The sequence below is a fragment of the Danio rerio genome, chromosome 7 (assembly GCF_052040795.2).
Source record: "Danio rerio strain M-AB ecotype USA chromosome 7, GRCz13ab, whole genome shotgun sequence".
Classification (NCBI taxonomy): domain Eukaryota; kingdom Metazoa; phylum Chordata; class Actinopteri; order Cypriniformes; family Danionidae; genus Danio; species Danio rerio.
The window spans coordinates 38,889,197-38,908,373 of NC_141027.1; the positions used below are offsets into that span (position 1 = coordinate 38,889,197).

Below are 19,177 nucleotides of genomic sequence, written 5' to 3' on the forward strand. Positions count from 1 at the left end.
ATAAATCACCAAACTATAGTTTTAGGAATCTTGGGCTATCTTCTATATCTTAACCACAGACTCTTTCACCAGAAGGTTGGCAGTAAAAAATGCTGCAACATGTTCAGTTTGCATGGCATGTATATAAACTCTTTTTGGGGTTTGTGTCAGTTTTCCCCTATACTACAACAAACCTAGTATCTGTATGAACTTGTTGATTCAAAGTTTGACTGTTATATTCACCAGTATGAACCTGAAAATGTAAATTCTAGAGACTGTTCTGAACAATTTGCATCACACAATCACATTTCACAATTTAACAGACCATTTCATACTTCATTTCAAAACAAGAGGACCTTGCAAAACGCTTCGGTTTAAGAGATCCCTGGTTGTGGGGTACAATACAGTTGCAATGTTGGGTGATAATAGCACACACTATATAACAGAGGAAGAGTAAGAATTTCATTTATTTATTTGTATGTTTCATAACATGCCATCACATCGACATGCTAAACCAACAACCCACTTGATAATTGAAATGACTTAATAATTGAAAAAAGATGAATTAACTAAGCAAGTACAACAGTTCTACAGCATTTATTGCATGTTTTTCAAAGCAGAAGTTAGATTTGTTAACTAATCAATGCAATGTGGACTAACATGCATAAGCAATAAACCATTTCATTATAACGAATATTTAAGGCTCAGTTCAATACTAAATTTTGCCAACAATTACTCACCATTACCCACTTCCAAATGCATAATTTTTTTTATTTAAACTAAGAGATTTTTGATTAAATCTGGGAGATTTCAGTCCCTTCGCTCAAATCTTCAATAGAGATACAAAAATAATCTTCTGAATAGATATGATAATTTTATATATGATGGACACATTTAATTTTGATCCCTAAGAGACCTTGTAAAACTCTTGCTTGGCTTGCAAAAATAAATCAAACATGACTAGAATAAGCTTGAGCTTGTGAAAAAAATGAAGAGGCTGTAAACATTGTTAAATGATCAGTGTTTTCATCTTAAGAAGCAATCAAATCTCTTTAGAAAACCTGAATAAAACTACTTAAACATTTGAGCATTTTGACGCACCAGAGGTTTGATATAATGCACTTTCAACAGAGTTAAGTTCCTCTTAAGTCATCTTCATGAATGTGAAAATGCCATTTTTTTATATGAAAGTGTAATTTTTTTCCTAAATGTATTTTCACAGAGACTTATTTTTATCTCGCCTGTAAAAGAAGCATGTATACAGTAAAAAAGATAAATGCGTTTGCTTATTATTATTCATAGAAGATAGCATTTTCCCTCTGTGTTGACGAAGCTTTTAAAGTGTTATTTACTGCTGCAGTAGAGTCTGTTAATACGCAGAATATCATTTGAACTCATTCTCTTAGCCCGGCCAATAGTCACGCCACTGTCAGGAATAGGGACGATGGTTGCCTCTTTGTTCTTAGAGAAAGCAAACCTGAAACCACACAAACACAAAACTCAATATCAGAAACACCCAGAGGCACAACTGTTTAGTCTTTACAACATTTTCCTTGTTATTCAGAGAAAACTTGCCTTCCATAGTGCATCACAGAGCTGTAGTCATACGCAGTCTCCAGGTTGTTAGTCTTGATTTTGTCAAAGTTGCGCTCCTGACCTATAATTACAGTGCATAGAAATTTTTGGATAATCCAATATTGAACTAATTTTATTAATATGGTTTATTAATTACATTGAGAAAATAAGCTGCATATCTTTTTAATAATCCAACATCTATCTAAAAGTAAATCATTCATAGTCACACAAAATATCAGAGTCTAGTATGTACAAAATGTCATGTGCATCGGGTAAGCAACTGGTGTCTACCATGATCACGTGCTAGCACAAAGCCATATTATTTGGGCTTAAACAATCTTGAGCAATAAAGAAGCCAACGGCACTTTAGTGAGTCAATATCTTTTCTGGACCAGGAACATTTTTAACATACAAATTGCAGCAGCACTGGTTTTATTAGTTAAGTTTATGAAATAAATGTCAAATAAAAGTTACTGTTGTTAAACAAATTATTGAATAGCAAAAATCTCATCTGAATTAAACCCTTTTTAAATATTGAAAATTTGAATGTAAATGGATTTAATCCATGTTCAGTAAAAGTGGAGAATAAATCTAGCTAGTACTGTATGCAACTGACCAGTTGACCAATCAGTATCAGTTTTAGAATTGGCTGAAATTTTTTTGGGTTAAAATCAGGGCATTCCTAATATTTAGTGATGTAGAAATGCTAAATCTGCTTTAAATCTGCTTTAAAATTTAAAACTGAATGCTGCTTTTAACAGAAAGACATGAATCTTATAAATCTATGAAATATTACTTTTACACAAAAGGTTGTTAAAAAAATTACATATATTAACATTTAGTCATTTAGCAGATGCTTTTATCCAAAACGACTTACAAATGAGGACAAGAAAGCATATATATATTCTTTACACTTTCAAAAAATGTTCTTTAAAACACTTCTCTGAAAAGCTCTTTGAGGAACCAAATCTGTTTTTTCTATGCATTGTTGTGAAAACTTACATTTAAACCCTTTGCTCAATGAGAAGTGTGTGTGAAGTGTTCAAAAGAAATGGCAAAGAAACATACCAGGAATGATGTTTTTATAAACAATCTGGACGTGACTGTCGCGGTCACTGCGATTGTGTTCATGATGAAAGCCCAGTGTGTGAAGCAGCTCATGCTGCACTATGTTCAGTTTAATGCATCCATCATGGTCCAGAGACACAGTCTGACCTCCAGTGCGACGACCCACAAAAGAGTAACACCTGTGCATCACACAGGACAAACATCACATACAGTTTTCAAAAGGTTCATCTGTACTTAGATAATCTGCTTTATTTACTATCATATAATATATTATTACAAAGTGCTAAAAATGTCAATTAACGTTACTTTGTTGAACTGCAGGAAGTTGCATTTTTAACATAAATAGTTATCAGGGAAAAGATCAAGGTCCCAAATTGCAACTCAAAAGCACAAATAAACAGACAACAACCATGAAGCACAAAATATGTGAAAATGTTTAATTAACTGCTTTTTTTATAATGATGTAATCAAAATATAGTAAACAGTTTTTTGGTAACATGATGTCTTTATTGTCTTTATTGTTATGCCAGTAGGTGGTGACAAGTGAAAAGGTATTTGCATTGATTGATTTGTTCAATTTGGCAACCCCTGATAGAGAAGGGAATAAGCTGAAGGAAAGAGAGTGTGTTAGTGAGTCATTTGTTCAAAAGATTTGTTTAAAAATGCAGATTTGCAAAGTAAAAAGCTTTTAAAATTATTTCATTTATAATACTAAATATTTTTCATAGACTGCAGCATTCACCATTTCATTTCAGCATTCAACATTTAACCAGAACCTTGCAATAGTTTAATTTAAAGGAACTTTTGCAGTTTGCTGAACAATAAAAAGTTTTGAAACATAATTTAAAACTGTAATGAATTACAGTAAAACGCTGATTTATAATTAAAGTGAACATAAAAAGAGCAACAGCAATGGTGTCACAAAAGCAAAGTCAGTTTTTACCCTGAATTAGGCTCTATATTGATGTAGTCCCTCTGTGTTGTGCGAGGTCTGAAGCGAACACAGGTCGACTTCTCCAAAGATCTGAAGCCCTGAAAAATGACATCCTTCTCCTGGGTGGCTGTTAAAAAGTTCAGATATTAATACTGTCTAAACAGTTAGGATGTATTACAGGGTGTTGAGTGAAGTAAGAGCTGCCACTCACAGTATTCATCAGAGATGATGTAGGGCACAAAGACTTTTCCATTGCTGCTTAACGGCCATTTGCAGCTCTGACCTGTGCATGGAGCTGTGATATCTAATGGTGTGCCTACAGCAATGTCTCCGAACATGATGGAGGGCTCGTCCAGTTCCTCTCCTGTTGGGTGGAAAGCATGCAGAGAAACTCCAGAAGGAACTCAATGATCTTATAATTCTGGTTAATGCTTGCTAATGTTACTTATTTCTGCTGACATGAAAAGATATACCTGCAAAGTTGCTCGGCCTTTCCATTAAGGCCGACGCTGAAATAATATCTTGCTCAATGCTGTTATCTAAGAAACCGTGACAGTTTATTGAAGCATTAGTAAAAATAAAAGTTACCTGACTTATACTGAACACTGAATCTTAGTCATATGGCTGAGTTTCTTACCAGTCTCCTCTGCGCTCTTCACAAGAATATCCTGCATACACATAAACATGCTTATTAGAAACCACTGACTGAAAATAAAAAGTGTTTAATATAGAGGCTGCTACTGATATATTCATAATATCATTAAAATATCTCCTCATACCTCAATAGTGCGACTCTGAGCTTCAAATGAGCTCAGCAGAAAACAGATGACCAACACGAACATCATGATGAGGGTTCACCGATGATTTCTAGATCAAACACAGATATGCAGAAGGACTCCATTAAAGACTGACTCTCTATAGATTTTTTTACTCTTATTTAAAGCATCAACATGAAAAATGAGAAACAAGATTATTATAGAGATTGCATAACTTGGAACATTATTGTAAATTGTATTTATAAGATTATTTAAAATAGTTATTATTATTAAGATTCTCCAGCATTTAGAAATGAAAGCTGATATATTCTCTGATTCACCCAATTAAAAACATGTCTTTAGATCTCATCCCTGTTAAATAAAAGGCATCAAAAGGAAAGACACTCACCTGCACTGGTGTAAAAGTTCTGACTGAGCCCATTTTCCTGCTCTGTCTTTTAAGTGCTCTGCTCCCCATTAAAATTTCATTCCACTGCTGTCAAATTTAAATTTACAGACAATCTGAGACGATTTATGAAACCACTTAATGATTCAGAGATGTACAGATATGCTCTGTTCTGTCTGAAACAGCAGCCTCATAAGCATTAACCCATTCATTCCCAAACAAGAAAAGGACATACACTAGACTAGTCAAATGTATGCGGCTCTATCAGGGTCACAAACCTGCAAATCACAAAAGCATTAGGGAGAGTTCAATGGAAATGATGAGGAAATGTATATTTATGAGTAAAATTTCCCTTTAAACTGAGGTTCAGTTGGCATTTAAAAAAATTATATCACTTAAAGAAATGCCGGGATTTAATATTAACATTTGAATGATGAAAAATAGTAAAAGAAATATTAATCCAGATATGAAATGTAATTTACAAATAAAAACATGCTTTGTCATGGTTAAATCACCCTAAAATATTAGCGTGATAAGCAAAACTGTACTATGTAGAACTGTACTACAGAACTTTTAAATGCATATTTAGGCTAGGTTATTGCCTATTCTGTTTATAAAATATTTTCATCTACTGAGTAAAAAATTGAGCAGTACTTTTTTGCAGAATGGCAGCATTCCAACCTGTCTATACATTTAACCCAGCTGAAAATCTATTCCACAACTGTTAAAAAGATGTAAAAGTGCGGCACCTGCCGGAGGATGAAGAGACGTTCCTGTGATAGATGTAGACCTTGATGTAGACGAGTAACCTCATCACGTGGTTGGCATATGTTGCCAAGTCCGCTACTTTTGAGCAACACTGTTCTTGCTTTAGGTAGAGGCACTTATTTTATATTATTTTACGACGTTATTATTCATTCATTCATTCATTTTTTTGTCGGCTTATTCCCTTTATTAATGAATGAACCGTCAACTTATCCAGCAAGTTTTTACTCAGCGGATGCCCTTCCGGCCGCAACCCATCTCTGGGAAACAGCCACACACACATTCACACACATACTCATACACTACGGACAATTTAGCCTGCCCAATTCACCTGTACCGCATGTCTTTGGACTGTGGGGGAAACCGGAGCACCCGGAGGAAACCCATGCAAAGGCAGGCAGCACATGCAAACTCCACACAGAAACGCCAACTGAGCCGAGGTTTGAACCAGCGACCTTCTTGCTGTGAGGCGACAGCACTACTGCGCCACTGCCTTGCCGGCGTTATTTTTATTGTTATTTTTTTTATATTATTATTTAATTTTTTTTTTTTTTTTTTTTTTTTTTTGCGGTGACACGGAGGCGCAGTGGGTAGCATAATTATCTCACACCAAGAAGGTCGCTGTGATTCAAGCCTCGGTTGTATGGAGTTTGCATGTTCTCCCCGTGTTGGCGTAAGTTTCCCTCCGGGTGCTCTACATAAGCATAAAACATATGCTGGATTAGTTGGTGGTTCATTCTGCTGTGGCGACCCCTGATGAATAAAGGGACTGAGCCAAAGGAAAATTAATGACTGATGGAATATGGAATATTTAAAAAAGTCTCTATGTGTGTTTGTGTGTGTGTGTTTACCTACATGAGTGAAAATTTAATTCATAGGTAAAGGTAATTCGTGTCTGTATGCAAAATATGTTTTATTAAAATATATACATACAAAAATGAAATATTCCAGTTATAATCAATCCGTTTAAAGCAAGCTAGGTGCAGTCTATTGTTCGTGAGGACTAATATTTTAGGTTTAGTTTGTAGGACTAAATGTAGGTTTCATGCTGGATCTGGCAACACGGTTTTTCGCGTATTACCATCGGCAGTTCTCTGTCAAGGAGGGGGACGTTTCGGATCGTCTTGGTAATGGCGGACACATGTGGCCAAGTCCTCCTTGGGTCTGGATTAACAGTCCTTTCCCACCCGCTTATGTACATCAAGGTTTTAGTTCAGGTAGGATTTACACAATCCGCACAAAATAACAGCATTTGCATGTCCGGGGCTGCACATGCGCTGCTGTCGGGCAGTGTCGATAGCATGTTGATAACGTTAGCCAGCTGGTTTATGAACTGTAACATGTCTAACATCACTCCTGCTACACTGGTATGTTTGTGGGGAGTAGATGTGTTTACACGGATAAAGGTTTCAGTAATCATTGTATGGTTAGTTGGCTGTTTACCAGGGTTATTGACCGCTGCCCATCTAGTGTATGAGTTAATGCTCTGAAAGGTCAACCCGTAACGTCTGTCAGGAATCATTATTATAGCATTTTAACAAATATACACACAACTAGTACTATTCTAATGTGTCATGTGTCCCCTGAAAACAATACTAGAAGCATATTCACCTCAGTGTCTTGTACCATTTAGTTTTGTGGTGAAACTCGTTTGTCTTCCGGGTTATTGATCAGATTACAGCAGATATTGTTTTGATAAAGTGAGCCATTATGCTTGATCTTTGAAGAGTTTAGATGCAAAAGCCTCTAAATGCCGTCTGAAATTTTCCTCTAAAATGAGCATTTTTATCAGGCTCCTGTGTGTATGTTCAGTAATATTAAATTTATGCCAAGGAATAAGTTATTTTCATGGTCTTTAAAGTGAAATGTCTCACCATAAACAAAGGAGGCTGAGAAAAATGTTCATTTTATTTGGAAATTGCGGACGGCACTTAGAGGTTATGCATCTAAATTCTTTATTTCATTTCTTTTATGTGATGACAAATGTGACAGTAGTATACTAGGTAAACGGATCACGGATTCATTTGTAAAATAAAGTAAATGTAGATTCTTCTAAACATATATGCGCTTTTTTAAGTGTTAAATCGTGTGTGTGTGTGTGTGTGTTTGTGTATGAGCAATTCCATGCAAATGTCAACCTTGCCATAAAATTTAATTTTACCAAAATAGAGAAACCATTTCTACATTTTTTGTGTAATCAAGTGTTTTACAGTAACTTACTTTAAAAATACTCAAAAGTGTCTCTTGTCAATGTTTTTAAACTGTTATATTTGATTTACCAAAGTCACACAAGTGGCAATTTCACGCCTGTCACATCCATAACGAAGATAAATGCAAAAATGTCAAATCAAATAAAATGAACAAATTTTGTTCTATAGAGAGACAATTCTTATTCTTTTGATTAGCAGTATTTATTTTGGGTTGTGCAGTTTAATTCACAGAATTTCTACAAAGTATGTTGTGTACTGAAACTCACAGACTTTTTTGCCACATTCATAATGCATGTTTATTTTCCTCATTTAAAATATAAAAACAATCACATGTTTATATTTTTCTGATTCCATAACTCTGTGGTTAGTTTTTTTGAAAAATATAAACATAAGTTTCAACAATGTTAAGGTATACTTTCTATGTGAATTTATGTTTTGAGTTTTAACTGCAAATGTCACATCCATAACGCTGGACTTGCTCATTTATAGTTGGGATGCTCCAATCGATTGTCATCAACCAATAATCACATTTTATGGCTCAATCAGTACTTGCCAATCTAGTCGATCTCATGAACCGATCACAGGTGTTTGTTTGCGAGTTCACACTCAGAGGAACCAGAGGTTCAGCTTTTTTTTTTTTATTGCAAAAGGGAGTTGTGTGGCTGCATTAGTTTACTTGTAGGGATAATAAAATATGTTGTAAATCAATTTATTACTTGCACACCTACCTCAATAATATGCAATAAAGTGCAATAATATGATTGTATCTTTGTAAATAGGTCGGACATGAACCTCTCGCTCCCACCCTAGGACGGAATATGTTTGGCCGACAAGTCTACCAACTTCCAGGGCTTTTTGCATATGGTAATTATCAAGTGACTGGCTGCTTTACTTTTGGTTAATATAGCCATCTGTTGATATGATGTCCAGTTGATTTGAAGAACTCTGAGAAACGTATTTCGTTCTCACACTTGATTTTGTGTTTTTCAGCCAAACACATTATCAAGATTGATGGAAAAGCAGGTCTGTTTAAGGGTCTCGCCCCAAGGCTTTGTGCTGGGACCATTGGCACCATTGTCCACAGTAAAGCCTTGCAGGTATGATATGCAGAGTGGGATCTTCAGAGGTTGTTGTAAGCTGTTTTGATAATAAATGCTGGCTAAGAAGAGAGCTAAAAGGATATCATTCATTATGAGCTAGAAATGTGTTTAGAAAGGCACATATTTTGAATATCTGCAGTTGAAGTTTGGGTGATGTGCAGTACATTGAAGTTAATGCTGCTTTTGCCCAGATTTTTCCACCATTTGCAGTTTGTGCTGGCGCTAGTAAAAGAAAGCCAAATCTAGTCTTCAGATATTAGGAAGTTGGAATCGCCAGATTGTGCTGTGAACAGTGTAGCACATGATGGCTACAATTATAATATTGTTATTCTTTATCATATATTTGTTCTTAATCTGTCAGACATGTTCAATATTTAAGCCAATTTCAGATAACATTAGGGCTGCACGATTCTGTCAAAAATGTGAATCATGATTTGTTTGTTTTTTTGTTTAAAATCAAAATCACGATTCTTTCTCAAGATTTTGTAAATGTAAAATAAAGGTTAATATGATTAGCCTATTTTTATTGTTATTTCTCAAACACATGGTAAAACAACAATAATGTTAGGCCGGTGTGTAGCTCTACTGTTGCTTAAAATGCTCAATTTTTTATTATGGTGGACTTCAACAGACTTTAAATATGTCCTGTTTGTTAATTCACAGTAAAATGATGACATCAGAATATAACTATTCATAATTATAAAGTTGATTTATTATGTTTAAAACATGTGCTTGTCATCTGTCAACATTATTAGACCATTATATATAGGCTAGGGTTGTTATACTGAAACAGTAAACATTTATTTTCATGCACAACACTTTGTGTTCGCTATGAAAGAAAAAAAACATTCAAATGCTTGTAATCATAACTCTAAAATGCGATATGCTCATTTAAATGTGCGCACAGGTTTCACTTTCTCTTCAGAGTGTGGCTCATGGCTGTTGTCACTGTGAGAGAAAAACACATACATGCAAATCAAACCTCCCGCACGGCTCTCAAATGATTGCTCTGTGCAACCAACTGAACGTTATTTACAACTTCATTACCTGTTATTCACAGCATATGCAGGTTATATTCACTGAAGTAGGCATCATTTGCATGCATCCGCGCATACTCAGCAGTGAACAGTGCGTCAGCTCTTGTGTGATTTCGTGACCGTGAATACATCGTTACATGAAGACAGAAATGACATTTTGGGTGAATTATAACTTATAAATACAGTATAGGACACTTTTAACTCCATTTGAAGGTGTCAATGTTGCTGTGAAGACTTGTTGGGTCGCCTTTTCTTCTCTCCTGACCTTGAAAATATAATTAGCTGAATCGTAGAAAAAGCTGAATTAGGATTGTGTGCAGGGTCGAATCGAGATTGTGATCTTTTTTCGATTAATCGTGCAGCCCTAGATAACATTGCTTTTGTTTGTTGAATATCTACTTCTTAGCAGTGAGACACTTTAATTTTTGATATACTGTACTTGGTAGTCTGGATTTGTGTGACCTTTAGTCATTGTGGAGTAAGATTTAACTATTGACAAAGTCAGCCAGTATATTCATAGTCGTGTACAGTATTTTATCCTTTTAGTTAGCTTTCTGTAAGCATAATCTGTGCCGGGTGTAGTGTTCAGACTGTTGCAATGTGACTTTCATGTTTATCTGGCTGGGCACAGTTGAGCAGAGGTTATTTATACTTGTTTTATCTGGCTCTAACCTTTTGTTATAACCCACAGAAGTGCCAGGAGGAAAAAATTGAGGTAAGAATACATCCATGAATATTCAATATAGGTTATAAATGTATCCTGCACATGCGTTTCCTTAATTTTTTTTTTAATTTTGTGTTTTATTTCTGGAGTCTGTTATACATTAATAATGTCAATCTCATCTTCTTGTCCTCTCAGGTGTTGGGAAGCAGTCTGAAATCAGACGAAGGGTCTCTGCAACAAGTAATAAATGAGGTAAAATAGCTTAAGCTTAGAGTTTAAGACTGGTCTTTGCACTTTTTGTCAATGAAGACTTGTTCACAGTCACGATTTAATGTGACAGACACAAGCAGCGTATATTTTATCAACATACTTTTGTGGTTGCAATGCTTCTTGAAGCCAGAATATTTTTGTGCATGTTTTGATGTTGTTTGTTTTAATTTTCCTGTTTATTTATGTCTTGTCAGACCACTAAAGAAATGATTGCTCGCTCATGTGCTACAGTTGTCACACACCCTTTTCATGGTAAATACAGTTATTAAATAAGTATGTTTTGCAATGGTGATGTATATCTCATTTTCTCTTAGTCTGAGAGTGTGTTTTTTCTTTTTATTCCAGTGATCACGCTCAGATGTATGGTCCAGTTTATTGGCAGAGAAGCCAAATACAGGTCAGTGGTTTAATTTTAATAGTTTTTTATTTTCTTTCATATTTATTAATGTTTGTTTTTGTTCTGTCCAGTGGTGTTTTTGACTCCATAGTTACCATATACAGAGAGGAGGGAATCCTGGGATTTTTTGCGTGAGTGCAAAATTACGACTTCTACTTGCTGCTTAAAAAAACTGATAATAATAGATCAGCATTCAATGACTCTGTGAAACATCTTCATTCTTGTCTTTAACTCCGTTTTTATGTGTCTGTAAACCAACAGTGGCCTCATTCCTCGTCTACTGGGAGACGTTCTTTCCCTGTGGATCTGCAACATGCTTGCTCACTTCATAAACACATACACTATAGATGAGTCGGTACGTAAACACACACGATCTCGTGCATCAACTACAAAGCATCTTGACCCTCGATTTGTACACCGTTATACAAGAACAGCTGCATATGTATCAATCATTATTGCATTCAGGGTTCCCACGTGTCATACAATTTCTGGAATGTCATGGAATTTCGAAAGGTCTTCTTCAGACATGGAAAATCAAATATATCTTTTTTTTTTTTTGACAAGGTTTTTGTTATCAATTACCAAAATGTAATTTGTCTATACCATATCTTATTTATACATTTGACCTATTGTTTTAATTAGTCTCCTTTTTAGCGTTTTTTTTTAACCTGAAAATACATGAAATACACTTGTCAAATTAAATTTTTTAAAACAGGCATGGACAGACAGTTTATATTAGATGCCATATTGGTCACTTTAGGTTGACTCATTTGTATTTATTGAGTAATGATGCACCACCAACATGTAATTATTGTCCAGCTGCTCTCACTATAAAACATTAAAATGTAATAGTTTAAGTACTATTAAACACATTTTTTATAATGAAATCACTGTTATGGGTGTTTTTAAAAAGTATCGCCAGGAAGAATTTAAAGTTATTTATCAAATATTGAATTAAAAAAAATTTTAAGCTTTAATATAAAGTTTTAGTGAATTTTATTTATCACTATTTGTATTTGTTTGTGTATCATTTCTTATTTAAATATGCAGTTGTAAAATATGACTAAAATAACCACACAGTGAGGCAATAAATAAAGAAATGAAGTGCAATTTTTTATTTTATATGTGTATTTATGTATATTTATAGATAGATAGATAGATAGATAGATAGATAGATAGATAGATAGATAGATAGATAGATAGATAGATGGATAGATAGATAGATAGATAGATAGATAGATAGATAGATAGATAGATAGCTAGCTAGCTAGCTAGCTAGCTAGCAGTCACTTAAATGCAGTCGCTAGTCTGTAGGCCATCCTGTTAACTAAGGCTAGAAATTTCAAGAGCTTAAGCCACAAAATGAACATTTTTTTTAGACTGTGTTGGGATACTCTTGTTATTTTAAATATATTTTCAAGATATATGTTTTCTGTTGTTGCTTTTATAATGGCTATTAAGTTAATGATAAACAATATTGAAGCTCAAACTTTTTAAATATATAATAATATTTTATACTGATCTGATCATGTCACTCTGCTTTTTTCAGACGAGTCATACAGGAGAGATCAAGAACTGCTCTCAGGCTGTGACTGGGGTGAGTCCTCTGATTTCATTTAGAAACTGAAAGTATCATTTCATTCAGAAACACTCTTCTTGTACAAAGTATGTAAATGACTTCTATTCGCAACTAAGTTTTGTTCTAAGTGAATTCTAAGTTGATAATTAATCAGGGTCATTGTGGCAATTATTTTACATCACTCACTGAAGATTGCTTTTTTCTCATAGTTTGGCTAAATATGCATTTAAACGTTTTTTGTTTTTTTTTTTGTGGAAACGAGCAAGCAGAAATCACCTGCACTCACTTTTCATTGTCTGGTTTTTGATGTTTAGTAGATTAGTTCCGACAAACGCAGACAAATCAAATAATTTTCATGAGCTCAGCGGACATTAGCACTTCAGATGCTGAGCTACTGACAGTAAACTATCATCCCCAAAGAAATATGTGGGCCCAGGCCATAAAAATTTTGTAAAAAAAAAAATATTATAATGCATTGTCAACCATATGTGGCTTTAGTTTTTTAAAAAGAGCTTAAAGAGGTTAAAGAGGATTTTGAATAATGAAGTTTAGTTTCCAGCCATCAAATGATATCATTGACAAATGTATATTCCTAGAAATTGCGTTGTTTTGTATACGCTACTAAGATGTCATATAGTCTAAAATTAAAATGGAAGGTAAAGATGCAACAACTCTTGGTTTCAGTCATCACCTGAAAAAGGAAATTGATAGACGATATTTGTGTGTGCGTGTGTGTGTGCAAATGTGTGTCACCAGTATGTTTGTGAAGGGCTGTTATGATTAACTGACTAGTGTATGTTTTTGCACCCTTAATAACATTATTTTTTCCCCTCTTCTTTCTTTTTGACCTTTGCTCAGTTTTTCGCAAGTATGCTGACGTATCCATTTGTATTGGTGTCCAATATGATGGCAGTAAATAATTGTGGGTAAGGGAAGTTGTTTTACGCTATTGGAATAATTTGTGATTGAGTCTTTACAGGCTTATTCATGTTAAAGTAAATTCAGTAGTCAAAGAGATGGTATCAAAAATAAGACTTAAAACTGTTTTATATTTTAATTTTCTGTTTTATGTATTGTTGTGGTTGTCTGTTTTGTTAGAAATCGACTTATAGTATGAAAGTGTAAATATATACAAGTTTTGTGATACTGTATCTATCAAAATAATTAACAGTTTTGCGATGGTATCTTTGGTATGGATGTTATGGATCTTTTATTTACATAATCTCCTTTGCCATGCATTGGCCTGCAAGCTAGCATTATGTGTAGATTAGTGACGATGGAGGTGTTGTTGTAAGCAGATAATACGTTAAGTAATGTTTCTCATGTTGTGATTCAGGCTGGCTGGAGGTCTGCCACCTTATGCTGCCATTTATCCCAACTGGCTGCACTGCTGGAGTCACCTGAGCCGAGAGGTGAGCTCTTCTTCTGTAACTGGGATGAAACTTTTGCTAATTGTTCTTGAATGTCTCAGTTCTTCAGCTGATTGAGCCTCTTATGCTAATTGGAATCCAAACAGGCTAATCGAATTAAAGGTCTAATAGTATTAAAACAGCATAATGCTCCAACAAGGTGATTACATAAAACAACTGCAAAGCCAACTGGACCTGCTTTATCTTTCTTTTTTTCTTCTATTGCTCAAGATGTTTCTCCTGTCATCTGAGAAAGCTAATGTATTGACTGGATGAGTCTAGACGTATGTGATAATCAACATATTGTCATGATGAAGATGTACAAAATTGATATTGTACACACTTTAAAATACAGTGAAAATTGTTAACACTTTTAAAAAAAAGTGCTTTTAAAAATATTTATATTGTAGTAGTCATAACAGCACCAAATACTGAAGATTTTATTGGTTAATTTACTAAATAGTTCACTCGTGACCATTTTTACATGTTAATCTGGCCTAATACATGCTGAAATGTTGAATGAACGTTTTGTGACTATTTATAGGGCTATTGCACATCAACACTGTACAGTAAGACTGCAGTAAATAAGATTAGTTCGTTTAACTAAACTCACAATGAAAATAGCCTGAGGGTTAAGTAAGCGACATATAGTGCTCACCAGGCCCGCATCCAGGGGGTGTTCGGATGACCCACCCCTCACTGACAAAGGTCCAAAATTTGTCCCACATGAGCTTATTTGTCCTATTTTGACTGCTACGCCATCATAAATAATAAAAATAGCACATCGACAAAGCGGAATCCTGGTGTGACTTCAGTTTGTCTGTTTTGGCCAATGCAAACAATTATCATTCAAGAGTCCCACATCCAGCTGTGCAAGAAAACATCTGATATAAGAGAAGTCATCTTTCACTACTGTGTTGTTTTTAAATAGAGAAAACATTTGACAAGTAACTTTTTTTCTAAATCTTGGATCATATTCTTGAAAGAAAACATGCTAAACAAAAAAAGTGTAAAGCACTTTTACAAGAGAGGCTAGAAAAATTGTGAAGATTTAAATTATTATTATTATTATTATTTTTTTTATTATTATTATTCAAATGGCCAAATTCTGACTGAGGAAAGTTAAATTTGATGGCTAGCTTGTTATTTGCCTAATAAATGACAATAGGCTTCAGTTTTTAGTTAAAACTCTTTTTCTAATGCTATATGATGTCATAAATGTGTATTTTAAAAATGAATATTTGTCCTATTTCTTTATTCTAAATATTTAGGAAATATTTTGGTATATCAAAAAGTGGTTATGATGACCATCCGACAAACTAATCCAGCTAAAAATAGTGCTTAAAATATCACAAAATACAGCAATTAAATCTTATCTATCATATAATTGTATTAATAATAATAACTGCAAAAAGATATTTGAATAAAAAAAAAGAACCACCCCTTTCACCAGGCTGAGTTCCAACTTAAGGTCCTTTGTCTATCTTGTTTCTCTCTCTCTGCTCCCCGAATTTTCCTGTCTCAACTCTACTGTTCTTTACAATGAAAAATAATGATAAAAAAATCATAGTCATAATCACAAGGCCTAATCATTTTATTAAATGAAGTTATTAACTAATAATATTTAGTTGTATGGTTTTAAATGAATATTAACATGGTAACTGTAACAAGCCTGGCCTTTTTCTTACTGTTGACTTTAATGCATAAACTAACCTTTACTTATGAGACTTTTTTGTTAAGTGTTACCGATTGTACTCCATAGTCATTTAGCAAATTGATTTGTTTACTTGCAGGTAAATTAGGCAGCACAATATATTGTTTCAGCATCGATATTGCAATGTGCGCATCTACAATAGTCACATCCGAAGATATGGAATGTTAAATCAGGATTATAGTTGACCAGGAGCTACAGAATTGTATTGAATTATTGCATTTATATAGAATGTATCAAGTTTATGCAACCAAAAAGGTTTTTTGTCTTTGTTTCTAATACAAATATCTACATTTAAAAGCGAAAACAAGTACTAAACTTGGCTCACTTGCAGATAATTTTGCTTGTTTTAAGGAAAAACTCTTAATTTTGCCTTATTTCATCTGAATTTTAAAATAAAACTATTTTTACTTGAATAATTTTTTTTATATTTAGTCAAAAAATAAGACGACGCAATGTAGGAAAAGCATTTTTTTTTTTTTTTGCATTGTGACTTTAATTTCTGTACCTGAATACTTTTAAAACTGTCAAATAGTGCTATATCTTGTGAAACTGTATTTATATCTCATTATTTATTACAGAAAAATAAAATATCCCAATATCATTTTTTTCCAATGCCATGCGGCCCTAATATATATATATAGCAATACACTAAGTACATTTTATTACACCTGTGAAAGTAACAGCTTAGGTCAAGTTGTGATTATACCATAATAAATTTTTTTGCAATTAATCTCAACAAGAACACTTGAGACCATCATAAGCCTAAAGTTCCTACATGTCTGATTTCCTCCTCCTGTCTCTCCTTGTGTGTTTCAGGGCAACATGAGTAGAGGCAACAGCCTGTTCTTCAGAAAGCTGCCCGCTGGGAAGACCTATGCCATCGAGCAGAAGAGATTTTTTTGAATGGGGAAAGCCATGAGCATAGTCTATAATTCTGATAATATAATTGAGCTGGCCCACAATGTTGGACTCCTAACCCTTCTTATGCACTTGTTTAAGATGACAACCGTTTTTTGATAATCAGTTTCCAGCATCAGCCTCCAGGATTATTACTGTTAATTTTATCAGTACATTTTCACTACATTGTTGTTTGCTTTGATTTCGGAACATGAAGAGCTTTATTTTAATACCCAGGGATTTGTATACATGACCAAGGAAAATAAAAACCGCAGTATAACTTCAGCAGAGCACCCGAGGGCGCTCTAGACCATCTGTGCCTGAATCCAGTACAGGCCCCTTACATCTCCTTTTGTTTTGTTGCTTGGTAATGCTCGTCAGTAAAACAGTAATTATTATACATCTGTAGTTGTTTCTACTGGTTCATGCACTGACTGACTGACAAAAACCTGAAGTTCTCTGCCCTGTTAATAGTAAAATGATTTGTGCGTGTGTGTGTGTTAATGTGAGAGGAAGATTGTGCAGCACCTTGAGCCACTGTATTGTCTATCTGATGTCTGCCAGATGTGTTTTGCGTAAGTCTGCTAAGCTTGACCCCACCCTGGTTGTTTTGATGGATAAGATACTATGTGGCTTCATATCAGTGAGTGATTTAGGACAGTGTGTGGTGTGGTTGTCAACTTCTACACACAATTTTCATCAGAGCTCTGGTCTAGTCAGAATAAAGTTGAGATTTTTATTTCCAATGATGTTATAATTGACCCAAATAAATGTGAGAATGCTTGTTTTTGTCCCTGTGGTTTATTTATCCATCATCTGCATCACAATTTTGCTAAAAATATACAGATAATTTAAGAAGTGTTGTGCTCTGTTTTTTTTTTTTTTTTTTTTTTTTTACTGGCTATATAGATATATACTCAGTAAGTACTTATTTGCTGTGAATTGATTTAAGCCAGGGGTCTTAAGCAGGGGGTATACCTGTTATTTGCAAATGAACAAAAACCGAAGGGAAGCAAAATTAGTCAAGCTTTTGCTTTTTTGACTCAACTACAGATGATCCTACATAATACATTGCTTTGTTAAACTGTATTAGTTTAAAGGGTTAAACTTACGTCACATTCATTTCACCCTGCAGCCCAACACTGGTTACACACTGAAGCTAAGCAGAGCTGCGCCTGGTCAGTACCTGAATGGGAGACCACATGGGAAAACTAGGTTGCTGATGGAAGTGGTGTTAGTAAGGCCAGCAGGGGGCGCTCAACCTGTGATCTGTGTGAGTCCTAATGCCCCAGTAAAAGTGAAGGGGGCTCTACTGTCAGTGTCGTCTTTTAGATAAGATGTTAAACTGCGGCCCTGCTCATTAAAAACACCCGTGGTGTAAATTTCTGTCATTGTCCCTTACCCATTATGGCATCCAATCACCCCCATCAACTGAATTGGCTCCATCACTGTCTCCACTTCACAAATAGCTGGTGTGTGGTGAGCGCTCTGGCACTGTTGTCCAATGGCTGCCGTCGCATCATCCAAGTGGATGCTGCACACTGGTGGTAGTGTGGAGAGACCCCCCTCATGACTGAAGCACTTTGGGTGTATGGCCAAACACGATAAATGCACTATATAAATACACATTACGTTACATTGCGTACATAGAAGCCAAAATAAGGTGTTTTGAACAAGCCTGTAACATTGACTTCCATCGTATTTATAATTTGGTTAGGTTTTCAGCCTAGCTTTTTCTAAATATCTTTGGCGTGCAACAGAATAAAGAAACTCATAAAGGATTGGAACTGCATTTTCGAGTGAGCTATTCTTTTAACATAAACTTTGAATATTAATAACAGATTTTAAACCTTCAAATGACAGTTTGTTAATTCATGTAACATTATACTAAATGAAAAGATGCTGATTTTTAAATATGCTTGTTACCCATGTTTATTATTTGAAGTCTTGATTAAGACTGGAAGTATGCAGTCTCACATTATAAAATCATATCAAATGGATTTATGAAATGAAATGATTGTGAAATATTACAATTTGACAACAAATACAACTTTTTGTAAAGATCTATCCATACAAATAAAAATAAATAAATAATTTCTCATGTCTTTAAATCTACGTAGCGGTTTCTGGCCTGAAGAGATGACGACCTTTGATATATGAAAACATTCATTCACGCACACACACACACACACACATATATATATATATATATATATATATATATATATATATATATATATATATATATATATATATATATATATATTTTTTTTTTTTTTTATTTATTATTTTTTTTTTTTTTGGTCGCCACAGTGGAATGAACCACCAAGTTATACCGCATATGTAGATGCCATTCCAGCCCAAGTGGTGCTGACTGCTGAGCCACTTGGGCAGAGCTCCAGCTCCTCCTTCCTTGCA

General features: G+C 34.4%; 2 protein-coding genes across 6 annotated transcripts; one reads left to right on the forward strand and one right to left on the reverse strand.

Moving 5' to 3' along the window:
- Positions 1-428: 428 nt before the first annotated feature.
- Positions 429-7,184, reverse strand: c6ast1 (six-cysteine containing astacin protease 1). Of its 4 annotated transcripts, none has more exons than XM_087259987.1 (11): positions 7,094-7,154; positions 4,953-4,995; positions 4,721-4,807; positions 4,336-4,423; positions 4,194-4,224; positions 4,030-4,095; positions 3,768-3,920; positions 3,566-3,683; positions 2,623-2,801; positions 1,555-1,636; positions 429-1,456 (listed from the first exon to the last, which is right to left on the reverse strand). In XM_087259987.1, exons 4-11 carry the CDS (start codon positions 4,399-4,401, stop codon positions 1,324-1,326), a joined length of 828 nt encoding a protein of 275 aa, XP_087116113.1. In that variant the 5' UTR covers positions 4,402-4,423; positions 4,721-4,807; positions 4,953-4,995; positions 7,094-7,154; the 3' UTR covers positions 429-1,323. The 4 variants fall into 4 exon arrangements, with proteins under 4 accessions (XP_087116113.1, XP_087116112.1, XP_087116111.1 ...); XM_087259986.1 differs by lacking the exon at positions 4,953-4,995 and adding an exon at positions 5,467-5,585 and having other exon boundaries at positions 7,094-7,139; XM_087259985.1 differs by lacking the exon at positions 4,953-4,995 and having other exon boundaries at positions 7,094-7,184.
- mtch2 (mitochondrial carrier homolog 2) lies at positions 6,567-17,543 on the forward strand. 2 transcript variants are annotated; one of them, NM_131382.1, is made up of 13 exons: positions 6,567-6,699; positions 8,472-8,556; positions 8,683-8,789; positions 10,521-10,544; positions 10,689-10,745; positions 10,958-11,015; positions 11,109-11,160; positions 11,232-11,291; positions 11,422-11,515; positions 12,710-12,757; positions 13,598-13,665; positions 14,076-14,151; positions 16,679-17,542. In NM_131382.1, exons 1-13 carry the CDS (start codon positions 6,613-6,615, stop codon positions 16,763-16,765), a joined length of 903 nt encoding a protein of 300 aa, NP_571457.1. In that variant the 5' UTR covers positions 6,567-6,612; the 3' UTR covers positions 16,766-17,542. The 2 variants fall into 2 exon arrangements, with proteins under 2 accessions (NP_571457.1, XP_087114917.1); XM_087258791.1 differs by having other exon boundaries at positions 6,587-6,699; positions 10,524-10,544; positions 16,679-17,543.
- The last annotated feature ends 1,634 nt before the right edge of the window (positions 17,544-19,177 follow it).

What these genes read in the sequence shown, in the direction of transcription:
- c6ast1 (XM_087259985.1), bottom strand. Translation starts at nt 4,401, where the DNA reads ATGATGTTCGTGTTGGTCATCTGTTTTCTGCTGAGCTCATTTGAAGCT. An exon ending in AAGGCCGAGCAACTTTGCAG is followed by an intron (nt 3,921 to 4,029) that starts GTATATCTTTTC and finishes TCCACCCAACAG; the next exon opens with GAGAGGAACTGGACGAGCCC. An exon ending in AATATAGAGCCTAATTCAGG is followed by an intron (nt 2,802 to 3,565) that starts GTAAAAACTGAC and finishes TGTGATGCACAG; the next exon opens with GTGTTACTCTTTTGTGGGTC.
- mtch2 (NM_131382.1), top strand. Translation starts at nt 6,613, where the DNA reads ATGGCGGACACATGTGGCCAAGTCCTCCTTGGGTCTGGATTAACAGTC. An exon ending in ACATCAAGGTTTTAGTTCAG is followed by an intron (nt 6,700 to 8,471) that starts GTAGGATTTACA and finishes CTTTGTAAATAG; the next exon opens with GTCGGACATGAACCTCTCGC. An exon ending in GGCAGAGAAGCCAAATACAG is followed by an intron (nt 11,161 to 11,231) that starts GTCAGTGGTTTA and finishes TGTTCTGTCCAG; the next exon opens with TGGTGTTTTTGACTCCATAG.